Source organism: Squalius cephalus (genome assembly GCF_949319135.1).
Source record: "Squalius cephalus genome assembly, chromosome: 10".
In the NCBI taxonomy this organism is placed as follows: domain Eukaryota; kingdom Metazoa; phylum Chordata; class Actinopteri; order Cypriniformes; family Leuciscidae; genus Squalius; species Squalius cephalus.
In genome coordinates, this window is record NC_137131.1 from 1,923,601 (window position 1) to 1,939,275 (window position 15,675).

The 15,675-nt window shown below is 36.1% G+C and overlaps 2 protein-coding genes across 9 annotated transcripts in view; both read left to right on the plus strand.

The window, feature by feature from the left end:
- The window catches only part of kif5ab (kinesin family member 5A, b), a 581,587-nt gene that overhangs the window by 486,394 nt on the left and 79,518 nt on the right, over positions 1-15,675 (plus strand). The gene's annotated exons all lie outside the window — the stretch shown is intronic.
- tox2 (TOX high mobility group box family member 2) overlaps positions 1-15,675 on the plus strand; it is a 139,684-nt gene that overhangs the window by 105,571 nt on the left and 18,438 nt on the right. For 5 of the 8 annotated variants that reach the window (XM_079883539.1, XM_079883537.1, XM_079883540.1 and 2 more), the window contains 2 exons: positions 6,332-6,565; positions 11,464-11,694. In XM_079883539.1, coding sequence (XP_079739665.1) covers positions 6,332-6,565; positions 11,464-11,694 — 465 coding nt within the window. The remainder of the gene's footprint in view (positions 1-6,331; positions 6,566-11,463; positions 11,695-15,675) is intronic. The other 3 variants (XM_079883541.1, XM_079883542.1, XM_079883543.1) reach the window with 1 other exon arrangement.

Here is a 15,675-nt window from a genome sequence, read left to right on the forward strand (position 1 = left end):
GCAATGCATTAAAAAAAAATGGTGTAGAAACCATTTTCACACAGAGATTGCTAGTGAATTTCACAAATAAAACGGTGAAATTTTACAATATTTTAAGTTTGACTGGACACATGATTTTTGGCATTAACAATATATATATAACACCAATACGGTCTCACGGTGAAATGCAAAAAATTGGATGTAGAAACCATTTTCACACAGATTGCTAGTGAATTGCACAAATAAAAACGTGAAATTCGAAAATATTTTAAGTTCTATCTTTGGCGTTAACAACTAAGTGTCTATTCTGGTTAGTTGCACTTTGCACTTTTTTCCTCTCGCTGTCAGAACAGACCTGTGACCCATTTTAGGGTTGTGACCCACTAGTTGAGCACCAGTGGCCTAGATTCACTCTCATTGGCTGTGTTCAGAATGCACTATTGCAATATTTACTATTTTTGCATAATCTAATAAAGTCGGAAACATCACTGCAGGAATTACTTGGGATTTATTTGTTGCATTAGGAATGGAGGGGTCAAGTTGAACACATTGCATTGTGGGATACAGTATACAGTGTGCTCTTGTGGCGTACTGCAAATTAAGTAGGCCATCCGCATGCAAATTGCAGAAGTGTCTATTCTGAACACAGAAACTTAATATAAATGTATTATCATGTGGCCTGAACAATTGTCACATGAAGCAACACATGTATGATTATTCTGGTGTAGTTATTTATGTCAGGTGGTTATACTGTCAATGCATGATAATTCATGTAAAAAAATACTGTACAACTTTCTGGATCCCATTACATTTTCGGACACGTGACGCATCCAGATGATCTACTGTATTCAATGGCAGAAGAGTATGCATACTTATGAATATCATTTGTCGATATATGACCTCAGATTCATTACAAGCATCTCTTCGGCCTGGGTTGAGGTCGGATTCGCAGACAATAGCGTTCAGATATCGCACATGCTCGATGCGAAGCTCATTATTGGATGGCGGTTGTTATTTGGCTGTGATGAACAGCGAGTTCAAAGAACTCGAGACACAACAGAGGAACAGGAAATGAAGTTTCTCCGCTGAATGAACAGAACGTTCTGTGAATTGGTGGTCAGGGTGTGGAACGAGTCTTAAATGCTTTCCGTTGCAAAAAAACTTTTTCTTAATCAGTTTTTTTTTTTTTTTTTTTTTCAGTGTTGTTTTCCAGTGACATTAAATATTAAGTGTTGCTGCCAGAGAAAAAAAACGTGGTTTAAAACAAGAAAATTATTCGCTAAAGTGAGAAAAACTTGACATGAAATAATAATAGTGATAAAAATCCATTTTTTTGTTTTTTGTTTTTTAAATGGAATATTTTATTGAACCCTAAGACAAAAAAGCATATTTGTTTGTATCATATTTTATGCATTAGGCTTTTATGGCTCATATAGTCTGATATAGTGAGAATATGGAGGAAAAAAACAGCTCAATTATATTCAGAGCATAAATATTCAATTTATTCATATGGACAAAAAGTAAGATCAACAATGTAAATAAGTGAGGTTTTTATAACAGTATAGCAGATACTTACATAAAATGCACTCAATATCTGCCAATAATAAGATGATATATAAATGCTTAGTTTATGATCAAAGCTCTGTAGTTTTAAAACAATGCAATCCAATGATGATGGAGAGATTCCTCAGAAGCCTGACGATCATATTTGATACTTGTGATTGTTGTTTCAGTCCAGTTATTCTTACATTAATTTGATAAAAATAAGTGCAGATTTCAGATCATAAAGACACGTGAAGCACGAGCTGGAGTATAATTAAAGACTTTTCCTCGCTAAAACAGTCTAAACTGTCAATCAGAGACAGAAGAACTGGAGGAGATTGAGTGCGACATGTTCTTGATCATGTTGATCATTTAGAGGCCTTAGAAATTCATACGCAATGCACTGTAAATCATTCGCGTCTATGAATATGATATCTCAGTCTGAGCCGTAACCAGACACCATCCCCCCCCCCATCAAGGTTTATACTATTTAGCAATTAGCATACAGTACCTATGGCAACCACTAACCTTTGTGCGTCTGTTTCATGATGTTTGTACAGCCATCCAGCCGGCTTTATATAGCCTGAACACATGACTATTAGAGAGAGCAGAGCAGTTTTCTCTTTCACTCTCCCTTATTGATCAATCTCTCTCTCTCTCTCTCTCTCTCTCTCTCTCTAAAAACGCTGCCTCTCTGCAAACAGATAACATTGCAAACAAATATTCAATATGTCATCTAAATGTGCAGTAAGCAGCCTGCAGACAATATATTGTTTGTTTAACAATTCACGCCGACTGCTTTGTCTAAATTGACAGTAAAGAGAGAAGTCGTTTGCTGAAGGTGCACGTCTTTATTCTTTTGATTATAACCGTGACTCCAAATAAATTGAAAGCAAATGTGGTTTGGAATAACAGGGCCGGCCACGCTCTCACAAAACACTCGCTCGTTTGCCGATTTCGTTCGCTTAGAATTGCTTATTTTAATGTGAAATGTGAGAGCAATGGCTGTAGAAAATAATAAAAGTCTAATGTTAAAATAAGAGATGAAACGGTACAATAGACTCTGTTTAAATATTGATGAAAACATCTCTTTCCATGCATGTTTTTTAATATATCCTTTTCTTCAGATCTGAGTTTGATCTATGTGTATTTGTTATTGTATTATTTGACATTAGTTAATGCATGTGCTATAGTATCTTTGTTGGAGTGAGTTAGTGTAATAAAAGCACAACTGTTGGCTATCAAACATTGATAGTTCATGTTAGCTCAGGTCCATTAAATAATCTTTACAGATACTAGTCAATGTATTAGTTGACATTAATTAACACTAACTAAGATTAATAAATGTTTTAAGGGTTGTTCACACCAAGAACGATAACTTTAACAATGACGATATAGATCCACACCACAACTATAACATTACAGAGACACAATATAGTCGAAATCACTTTCAGAAAGATTTTTCCAGCTGATGAATAATTAAAACTCCGACAGCCAATCAGAATCAATCCTGCTTTTAAGAGCTCGAGCATTTAAAGCGACAGACGACAAAACTGAAGCGCTTAGTTTTACGAACGCTGATTTATTAATCGTTATAGTTATCGTTCTTGGTGTGAACAGACCTTAAGAAGCATTTTTAATTGTTAGTTCATATAAACACATGAATTTTCTAACGTTAATGAACAGAACCTTATTGTAAAGTGTTACCAATGAACTAAACTAAAAATACCTTTTATTTTAAAGGTAATACTTTTACTGAGGTAATTCATTATTTCTATGTTACAATAATTCATATTATCACAGAAGTGCTGGGATAAAAGGTTATAGTTCGGATGTAAATACTGATGTCTACGGTAGTGATTAAAATATAGCAAATCACCTTTTGAAAGTAACATGTTGCTTCAAATAAAGGATTGTATCATTAAATCATTACACCAGTAGGTGGCGACAAGTGACTGTTAAAATGCATTCGTCATTGAATCATTCATTCAAGAGATTCGTTCAAAAAACGCTGATTCATCCAGTAATGAAACAAGTTAAGTATTTATGAGTGAGTCATTGAATCATTCATTCAAGAGATTTGTTCAAAAAATGCTGATTCATTCAGTAATGAAACAAGTGAAGTATGTATGAGTGAGTCATTGAATCAATCATTCAAGAGATTCATTCAAACAAACGCTGATTCATCCAGTAATGAAACAAGTGAAGTATGTATGAGTGAGTCATTGAATCAATCATTCAAGAGATTCGTTCAAAAAACGCTGATTCATCCAGTAATGAAACAAGTGAAGTATGTATGAGTGAGTCATTGAATCAATCACTCAATCCTATTTTTACTAAGAGTAATTAAACATTTTAAATAGACTGCAGCAATTTTGTCAGAACCTCTAGTAAATGACATGTTAATTTGTTTAGTTGTCGGTTCAGACTTGTGGGAGGACGTCTGAAGCAAAATAAATAAATAAAAATAGCAATTTATACAGAATAGTGCAGCTCTAATCTATGCAAATGGTTATTTTGTTGAGCTTTCCTGAGAATTTCATCTGGTTGTGTATTTGGCAGGTCCCTAAACAGAAAGAGAGATAAAACACAGTTAATCGTGTGCATTTTTCTCATTGTATTATATCTTTTTTTTGCACAGCCTTTTCTCAGCGAGAAATGGGCCAGTAATTCGAGTCAACACTATTGAAATGATATTCAGAATTTCAAACGGGACGAGGGCGCTGCAATGATGCTTTGGAAACAAATACCATAAATTATTCAGCGAGCGAGAGAGAGAGAGAATAGACTATGATAGATTGGTGGTTTTCGCGGCTGACTGCGGAGTCGTCCCGGTACCTTTTGTCCCAACAAAGGTTCCAATCACAGAATTGGGCCGTAATATAAAAATTCGCTCAGTGAGCCCATTAGCCTCTCTCTCTCTCTCTCTCTCTCTCTCTCTCTCTCTCTCTCTCACAGTGAGCCCATTGCACTCTCTCTCTCTCTCTCTCTCTCTCTCTCTCATTCTCTCTCTCTTTCTCTTTCTCTCTCTCTCTCTCTCTGTGTTGTGCGCCCAGATTAAAGAAGAGGGTGATGCTCTTGGCCGGCAGCGGTTGCTATGGAAATGGGGTTGCCGTCGCTATGATAGGCCATTCATGTTTGATTAATTGGTTTTTCAATGCTTCTTGGTTTGTGAAAGCCCTTAAAGAGCAACTCCACGGAAAATGGAAAATTAATGGATTCTCTCTCTCTCTCTCTCTCTCTCTCTCCCCAACATTAAAGCTATTTCGCTGCATTTGAAAATTGAACTAATGGTGTTGCTGAAATTTGATTTGAGGTTGGAGGTTGTGTTTGGGCCGCTTTTGGAGGGGCTGTTGAGTATTCGAGATCTGAAACGTCTAAATGAGGAAAGCCTTTGTTTCAGGTCTGCTTTTGTACCGACACTTTAGTAGGATGTCCTGTATATTCCAGGCTAATTCAACTGAGAGCTGCTCGCACCCCCCGCGTTTGTGGACTTCATGCATTTTTCTTGCTCTTTCATTTTAAATTTCATCTATTAGCAAGTCTTGAGAGGTTAATTAGCACTATTACAAGCCCTCGCTAAGATCACAGCCGTTACGGTAATGTTTACTCTGCCCAGACCTCTCTCTGACTTCATGAATCATTTTAAAAGCACACAGTTGATGTTTAATTCAGCTCAACTCGTGAATGTTGCATGGAGCTAATAAATGCAAGTTCATCAACTTTCTCTATTTCTCTTTCTTTTTGATTCGTGGCTGGCTAAGTATTCCCATTTATGTGTAAATGAATACATCCGTTCGCAGTCCTGCCGTCGACATCCGCTCACATCTCCTGATGAGATGCTTTTTGAAGAGCAGCCACGGAAATGAAACATGGTGAAATATTAAAATACAAGAGTTACAGATGCTCAGTTTGAGAGGATTCTGGGATTTGAGGGAAATTAGAACCGTTGCGTTTTTTAGCAAATTAACTAACTAACTTAATTTAGCAATGCCTGGTTTGAAAAAGAGGATTTGTATCTTTCTTTCTTTTTTTTGCATGGTATAAATGTACTAATGTATGTAAAATAAAGAGTTGCATCATTGCACAGTATTTCAGCATCGTATTAACCACAACCAGGTTTAACCAGGTGCAAAATGCACTAAAATACATTACAATTTTAATGTACAGTTGCAAGATGGAGAATTGCACCATGCAAATTGCATTTCGACCACGATTCGCTCTTACAGTAGTTGTATATGCATTACTGTGTATGTGGTTATTTACTCTCAACTGTTTGTGCATATATGATTTATGTCTTATGTGGTGAATTCTTACTGTTGTTTTTAAGTGTCAAGTCATTAATGTGGTTGCTTTGGGATTCTTCCGGGTTGAGCGCCAATGGCGTTGTGGCTTTCTGAAGTATCTTTGAAATTCATGCTGAGAGAAGTGCGGTTGATGACTTACAGTAAATGATGCTTATCTATCTAGATCACTCTCTAATCTGTTTATGATATAAGTCAGGCTGAAACTATGAAAGGACACTTTCAAAACCCCAGGGTTCAGTTGCATTGCAATTTTGCATAGCGTCGTATATCTACGGTTAATGCATTGATGAGAGCTTTGTTTTGTAGTCATCATAGAATTAACTTTCCTTAACCTTAACTAGACACCAATAATCAGACGTCTGCTTCAAAGGGTGAGGGAAGAAGCGAATATCTTTTTAAAGGGTCTCTGTAGAAGAGAAAAGACTACAGGCGAACCGGCCTCAATTGGTTATTTCTTTTCAAAATTACTCGTAGTAAAGTCTGGTCTTCTTCTCTCACCCTAGATGCCGGCGTTTGCGGGGCAAGCGGGCAGTTATTACCCCCGTGCCCACCACAGCCCCATGCTAAACAGATCTGCCCGGATACTGCCCCACCCCATGAGCGCCCTGTCCCAGCTGAGCTCTCAGATTGGCCAAGGCTCCTTTACTCACGGTTCCCCGTCATCGCCAGGAAGTCAGTCAGCCACGCCCTCCCCCTCAAGCTCCGCCCAGGAAGAGGAAGCGAAGTACCACTCAAAGGTACATCAACGTTCCCTCCAAAGATCTGGCGTTTCACAGAGCGATCGGCATGAAGTTGCACGTTATTTAACAGTAGAATGCAGCGCCGACTTATTCTTCCTCATGCATTTTCTCCTTAGAAAGACTTTACAATAACATTTCTTGGTAACACTTTATTTTACAGTGTCCTTGTTACGTATGTTACATGTACTTACCATAGTAGTGACAGTAAATGATGCATAATTACATGCAACTAACCCTCAACCAAATCATAATCCTATCCTACATGAAGTTGCTTAATATTACTCAGTACTTAAATATATGATTACACTAACAATGACACCTTAAAATAAAGTGTAACCCATTTCTTAATGCATTATGTATCACAAACATGTTCTTCTTAGTTAACTTATGCTTGCTTAAAATGAGCAATATTAATTTATACACCTTGAAATGTTAAAAATATATGCAGAAATTGCTATTAACTGAGATTAATGCATGCTGTAAAATTATCGTTAGTTCATTGCATTAGCTTATTGTAAAGCATTAGTGATGGCTATCGATTTGCAGTCAATGATTGTAAGATTTACTCTAGATTTTAAAAGTTTAAAGTCAGAAATTAATACTTTTATTCTGCATAAACACATACAGTAAACACATAAATGTGAATAAATGCTGTTCTTTTGAACTTTCTATTCATCAAAGAATCCTGAAAAATTAAATAAATCAGGGTTTCAACACTGATAATAATCATAAATGTTTCTTGAGCATCAAATCATCATATTAGAGTGATTTCTGAAGGATCATGTGACACTGAAGACTGGAGTAATGATGCTGAAAATTCAGCTTTGATCACAGGAATAAATGACACTTTACTGTATATTCACATAGAAAACAGCTGTTTTTAATTCTAATAATATTTCACAATTTTTCCTGCATTTTTGATCAAATAAATGCAGCCTTGGTGAGCAGAAGAGACTCTTTCAAAAACATGAAAAAATCTTGCAGACCCTCAAAGTGTTGCACGGCCAAAAAAAAAAAAATTATTATAATTATTACATTTTTTTGGGCTACAGAATCATAAATCATCAGTGAATGACCTCAGAGCTCATGGCAGGTCTGAAAGGTTTATATATTATGGAAAATAATGAATGTGATTCTGACTTCCGGAGCCATCTGTTGCGCGTTATAAAGGAGCGTAAATGGCAGACGAGAGCTTTGAGAATAATTTCCTCTCTTTATTTAAAAGCAACTTCAGTGTGAATGTTTTCCGTGTGTCTCAATAGTGTTTACAAATCTCTGCATTTTAACTTCACATCTTGACGTCTTTTGTTCACTGTGATTTGCTGGCAAAAACATGTTTCTCTCTCTCTCTCTCACACTCTCACTCTCTATCCTTCTTTTCATTTTCATTGTCCCAGAAAACCAATTACTCCTGCTTGTCCGTCATCCTCTCCTTTTATTGGAAGTGTCAGTTTGAATTTAATTTGAATGTTGCATGTAATGCGCAGGCAGCTCGAAATCCCTCATTATCGCAACGCTGCATGCTTAATTGGATTGGAGAATACAAAGAGTGAATTAACTTACATGATGTTTAAATTGCATTGTTCTTCAGCGAGCTTATGGAAGAGTCCGGCCTAATGCGGCACAAAGCCCGGTGCAATTATACCTGGTCCGAGTAGATCTAAAGCCACTCTGTTGCCAGTCAAAATAAGTCAGAAGTCTTTCAGTCGGCCGGTATTGTTGGTTCAATCCTGGTGGATTTTAATAATAATGCCGTCTGGACAAAGGCAACAATTAGCACATTTCATTCCCAGTGGTATTTCCTCCGCCGCTCCTCGACACATACAAACACACGCTAATGCATTTAAACTCTGTGACACTGACACAAACACATTCATCCTGCGTTTAATTTTCCTCTGGAATGCGCCGTTGCACTTATGGAGGACATGTGTGTTTGTTTACGCTTAATCAAATTAAATGTATATAAATCTGAAGCATTTAGAGGCCAGATTCCAATCTATTCTCAGAATGCATTACCTGTGTGTGTAATTGACATACGCTGTGTATATTCATGCACGTGTGAATGTGTGTGTTTTTGCACATTAATTGAATCCAGGAGTCTTTAGTTTGGAAACGTGCAGCTGTGCACATGCATACACATATGAGACACGTTTGAATGTGGAGTATGCGAAAACACGTACAATCATGCACATACTACTAGTGTATAACAAACTCTTTATCGTGTTACTCGCTTTCACATCAAACTCAAAGCAGAACACTCAGAGCGCACACTGCATTTGCTAAAGCAGCGTTGACAAACTTCATAAACATTTCTGAGGTTTGTTATCGCCACAGTATTCATGTAAAGTATGAGGAACGAGCGCACTGAACTACTGTACATACTCAACAAATTCACTATCCCAAAAAACACTGGACTGACAGCATGTTTGGACTTGATTCAAATCAAAACCTCACTCTGCGTTTTCCACAGTTCGGAGAGAGACATATGCTCTTGTCAAATCACATATGAATATTTTTGGTATGAAATTGTATTAATCCATATTGAAAACATAGTTTTGGACATTAATTTTTTTATTTTCTGTGTTAATGTATTTCCTGTTGGATTTTGCAGAACAATTTATTGAATTAAATTATTGTTAGTTAACTTTAGATAACATAAATTAATAATAAAATATTAATATTAATATATATTATTAAGTAATAATATAGTTGTATATATAATAATAATAATGTATAAGAATAGTCTTTAATATTTACTTTTTTAATATTTTCTTTTCTTCATAATTTAAAAAAAAACGATATAAAACTTTTAATAATATAATAAAAAAAAAGAAAATGTTATATATATTAAAGACTACTTCTATAGTAATATAAAAGTCTAGTCTTTAGTGTTTACTTTTTAATATTTTCATTCACTTTTTTCATTTTATTTTTCAAAGTCTATATATATCTTATATATGATATATTAACATATATTTAAGTAATATATTAGCATATGTAATAATAGTATTAATATACTAATATATTAGAATAGTCTTTCATAATTTCAAAACACTACAATAACTTATATTTAATTATATATATATATATATATATATATATATATATATATATATATATATATATGATTGAATAATAAATAATTAATAATTATATAATTTTAATATATATTATATACATGTATACTTCTATATTAATATAAAAGTCTAGTCTTTAGTATTTACTTTTTAATATTTCATGTTTTTTTTTTGTTTTTTTTTCACATTAAAACAAAAATCTGAGTTATCACGTGCTAGTTTATGATCTCATTTGAACTTGTTTTGACTTTGTCTAATGGCACTAATGTTGTTTTGCGTGATCATCATCATGTAAATCACATGTAAAGTCAGACGTGAATGGAGATTTTACCGCGGTCTGTTTTAATGGAGCATCAGCCAGTGATTCACGCTACATTTCCTCTCTCTTCAAATTAGTTTCTCTTTTTTGGTACATTGAAAACGCTGATGAGAGAGAATGATGTTATCTAACCATCAAGTTCTGCCCTAGAAACCTCGTTCACTCGTTTGCTTTAACTCTTCTGTGTTTTCGCTCCTGTTAAAGACAAAGATGTATTGTTCATCATTCTTTATTTCTCTCTCTCTCTCTCTGTCCGTATCCTCATTTCTACTCATTTAAATAATGGAATTGTGTTTCTATTTTAAATGCACAGTGGTTTTAGATGAAGAAACGCATATTAGTGTGCATCAGACATGAGATGATGCAGCACTGATTCAAATGGGATATTAACAACGTCTGCTGGACTCTCTGCATTAAGAAATCAATTTCAGCCGCAATGTTTGAGCGCTCAGAAGAGAGTCCATGAACTGTCAGAGTAGATTACAGCGCCGGCGCTTGACTGAAAGCATTCTGGAATCCAGTGCATCCCCATTTTTATTTCATGATGTTTGCAGATAAAAGACAACCCGCATTTGCGTCGCCAAACACGCATGTGACTGGAACAGCAGTGCATGCTGGGAGATGTAGATGCTCTTGAAGAACTCTTAGATATCTACAAACTACACATGCATTCAATATTTCATTTCCATTCTTTGCTCTTCAAGGAAACTGAACTAGAATGATTCCGGCACTGATTTGTAGCAAGGAAAGACTTTATCAATTGCTGATTGGCTATTTTAGGGAGAAGGCGGGACTTATTTTGCCATGTTGCGCAATGCACTTTTTCACAATTCTTAAGTAATATGAGTGCAGTCTTTGTACAGTCAAACCAAAAATGATTCAGACACCAGATATAATTTTTGATATTTTTTTACTAGTGTGTGCAGGACACTATAGTTCATTTATGTAAGTGAGGAGAGCAAAATAAAGTAAACTGTGACATATTACACCCAAATATTCTTCATACAGCGACTACCAGTAAAGATTTGTGACCAAATATTACTCCGACACTTTGAGCTGATCATGTTTTGCTGAAGTGTTTTGTCTTTAATTGCTAATGCTCTTTTTACACACAGACTGAACAAAATGAAGCATTGCTTGGTGATTGGTTGAGCTAAACTGGTATTATCTAATTGTGTAGTTAAATTTAACAGCTGACAGATATTCAACATAATTCATGTGTGAGACAGTCTAACAGAAGGACGGACAAAACCAGTCAAATATCAACTGAGTTCTGCTCATATTTTATTACCTTTTTCTAAACTATAGCGAATAAACTGTGATAATGTGAGAAATGTTGAAGGTGTCTGAGTAATTTTTGGTTTGACTGTATATCTTAGTCTTTGTTTGTGTAAATGCAACATTGAAACATTGACTGTTTGTGCATTTTGAGCTTCAGTCTTGTTGACTCGAGTAAATGCATCACGACTCACTCGTGTTCCCTCTCTCTTCCTCTTCAGATCGCAGGAGAGAAGCGGCCCTCCTCTGACATGATGAAGCCCAAGCCCAAACCTCAGAAGAAGAAGAAGAAGAAGGACCCGAACGAGCCGCAGAAGCCCGTCTCAGCGTACGCGCTCTTCTTCAGGGACACTCAGGCCGCCATCAAGGGCCAAAACCCCAACGCCACCTTCGGGGACGTGTCCAAGATCGTGGCCTCCATGTGGGACAGTCTCGGAGAGGAACAGAAACAAGTCAGTAATTCAGAACAATGTTTTGTTGCTCAGAAGTTGCTCTTTTATTGCTCTGGAGTCGTAATGGAGGTCTTAGTTATACAGTATTTCATTGAAGATGGATGGATGGATGGATGGATGGATGTATAGATTTATGGATGGATGGATGGATAGATTTGTGGATGGATGGATGGATGGATGTATAGATTTATGGATGGATGGATGGATGGATGTATAGATTTATGGATGGATGTATAGATTTATGGATGGATGTATAGATTTATGGATGGATGGATAGATTTATGGATGGATGGATGGATAGATTTGTGGATGGATGGATGGATAGATTTGTGGATGGATGGATGGATGGATAGATTTGTGGATTGATGGATGGATGGATGGATGGATGGATGTATAGATTTATGGATGGATGGATGGATGGATGGATGGATAGATTTGTGGATGGATGGATAGATTTGTGGATGGATGGATGGATGGATGGATGTATAGATTTATGGATGGATGGATGGATGGATGTATAGATTTATGGATGTATAGATTTATGGATGGATGGATAGATTTATGGATGGATGGATAGATTTATGAATGGATGGATGGATAGATTTGTGGATGGATGGATGGATGAATAGATTTGTGGATGGATGGATGGATGGATAGATTTGTGGATGGATGTATAGATTTATGGATGGATGGATAGATTTGTGGATGGATGGATGGATGGATAGATTTGTGGATGGATGGATGGATGGATAGATTTGTGGATGGATGGATGGATGGATGGATAGATTTATGGATGGATGGATGGATAGATTTGTGGATGGATGGATGGATGGATGGATGGATGGATGGATGGATATATTTGTGGATGGATGGATGGATGGATGGATGGATTTGTGGATGGATGGATGGATGGATGGATGATATTTGGGATTGGAAAGATTTTTTAATGCTTTTCACCAAGGTTGCATTTATTTGATCAAAAATACATAAAAAATTGTGAAATATTATTAGAATGTAAATTTTCTATGTGAATATATAGTAAAGTGTAATTTATTCCTGTGATCAAAGCTGAATTTTCAGCATCATTACTCCAGTCTTCAGTGTCACATGATCCTTCAGAAATCACTCTAATATGATGCTTTGAAAACATTTCTGATTATTATCAATGTTAAAAACAGTTGTGCTGATTCATATTTTTCGTGGAAACCGTGATCAATTTAATGCATCCTTCCTGAATAATATGTATTTCTCAAACGGTTTTGTATACACAGGTGATTTTTAAGTGTTTATTTGAGTGATTCTCCAGTAGGTATTGATGTGCATGAGAATACGTGTGTGTGTGTCAGTAATGAGCTGTGCATGAGCTCGACTGAGATGTGTGTGTGTGTGTGTGTGTGAGATGGCCGCTGTATTTTTAGCATATCCTCCATAACACACGGCTGCTATTGCATGTCAAATAAGAGCACCTGCCTCCGTGACAGAGAGAGCGCGTTCACGACTGATATTCTCTCGCTCGCTCTCCTTTTCTCTTTCTCTGAGAGCTGCTGTGTCCTTTTATTTGCAGTTAATTTTTGCCTCCTTCACTCTCCCCTCTTCACCATGAATCTTCATTTTGCTGCTGACACCCTTGAATGTGAATTCCTCATTTCCTGGGCTCTTTTTATTTATATCTGTTGCCTGGTGATTCGATCATGCTGAGAATACGAGATTAGCCATCACCCGGCGCCCTTCAATTCCCCCTCAAGGACATCTGCTCTCACAAATGTTATTGTTTGTGCATTTTAACCCTTCGTTCGCTGGAAAACTCCAGGCTTGGTTTGGTTTTTCTTCACAAATTCCTAGCATAATAAGGCTTGTCCTTGGGCGGCGGCGTCTGTTTGTTGTGTTTATTTACTGGGATAACAAGGTGACTCTTTCTCTCAGTTGGGAAGGGATTGTTTCTTCGTGACTCGACTCGACGCGTCTGTTGTGTGTCGCCGGAGCTGATGAGGTCATGTGTCCCCGAGGTGCGTTTAATTCGCTGATTAGCGCTGGTTATGTCATCTTTCGCTGAGATCATCACCTGCTACTGACGTTTGGCCCAACTGGATGTGTGGAAAGGCAAAGTTTTACACTTCGGCTCAGTTTCAATCCCTAGTGAGCCGCCTAACCGGACAGCATGTTCATGCATCTATTATCCATCCGTCAATCCAATAATGAATTAATTCAGTGTGTAACTTGCCGTTTTATTGAAGTTATTTGCTACATTTAGTTACTTTTTTTCAAAATAGGCTTTACATTCCCCATTATTATGAACATTTTTACACTTTTTTTTATGCATAAATATGTCCAGATATATTTATGGACACTTCTCCCACACTTCAAACTTAATAAAAAAACAACAACAACAACATTTTAAATAATGAATAACTTTTTTTTTTTTTTTTGCTTTGTGATATTACCATTCAAATTGAGCACCCTGTAATGTGAAGAAAAATGACATATTATTCAAATTGTATTAAAAGTAGAAGTGTTTATATATAATGGAAGCGATTGTTTAATTACTTTTTATTTATGCCGATTTAAATAAAGTTAATTGAATTCCAGTATTTTCTCTAAGGGTGTATGCGATGAGCTTCAGTGCTCATATTAATCTTGCACAACATTATGTTTCCCATCCTCTGAGCGCAGTATTGTGTGACGAGAGCGGAGTGGGAGGAGTCATGAGCCGCCGCTCTGATAGGGCCATTAGTGGATGATTGATAGGCCTCTGCTCCAATAGATGACTGTCATTTCTTTTAGTGATGGCCCTGACCTGTCAGTCATGTGAATGATGAATATGTTAAATGATGTAGAACCGCGGTGACTGAACAGGCATAATTCCAGCCGCCCTCTCAACCGCAGGCAATAAGCCCTCATTCCCTAACATTTATTTACTGCTTAGAGAAGCTCCAGAGCTCCAGTCACACCCCGTTCATTAAAGAGCGGCTCTGCTCTTCTGCACACACACAAACACGGCCCACTGGCTTTTTACACTTTATGTTTTGGATTTATTAATATATATATATATATATATATGTATGTGTGTGTGTGTGTGTGTGTGTGTATGTATATGTATATGTGTAATTATAAATATATATGTATATTCCCCCCCCCACCCCACCCCACTTTTTTTCACTAAATCTCAAGAACATTTCCAGAAATATTCTAGACACGTACTTCATATTTCATTTAAAAAAAAAAAAAATTAAATTACCACTTTTTGCATTGTAACATTTTCATGTAAATTTAGCTCATATATTATATTATATATAATATATTTTACTTTTTTAAAAAAAACTCTCAAGAACATGTCCGGATATATTTCAGACATACTTCACATACATTTTTTATTTTATTTTAAATAAAGTTTAAAATAAGGTTTGCATTTAAACATTATTATCATGAACATTTTTTATGCATAAATCTTAATAATATGTCCAGATTTATTTCTGGACACTTCTCCCACACTTCACATTTAATAATAAAATAAATAAAAATGATCATTAAAATGTATCACCCCCTACCCCAAATTCTTGTTACTGAAATGAGGGGGAAATTATTATTTTTTTATATATATATATTAAAAATGTATTAAAAGTAGAAGTGTTTATATATAAAGGAAGCAATAGTTTAATTACCTTTTATTCATGCTGATTTAAATAAAGTTAATTGAATTCCAGTATTTTTTAAGTCGTCAAATGCATTACGATGATTGGAAATCTGAGTGTGTCATGTGACCCGGACATGATTCCATGTTTTCTTGTGCTTGTGTGTGTAATGATCTTGTTCTTTTGTGGGAATGTCACCGGAGCGTCGGTCTCATTAATTATCAGGCTTTGCTCTTCTGGAAGGTCTGTGGGATCGTCCAGCACTAGATAATGACGTATCAAACTCAACTTGTGTTGTTTCTCATCCTGTCACTATCAGCGGCATCTCTGTTCTTCAGATTCACACAGAAAT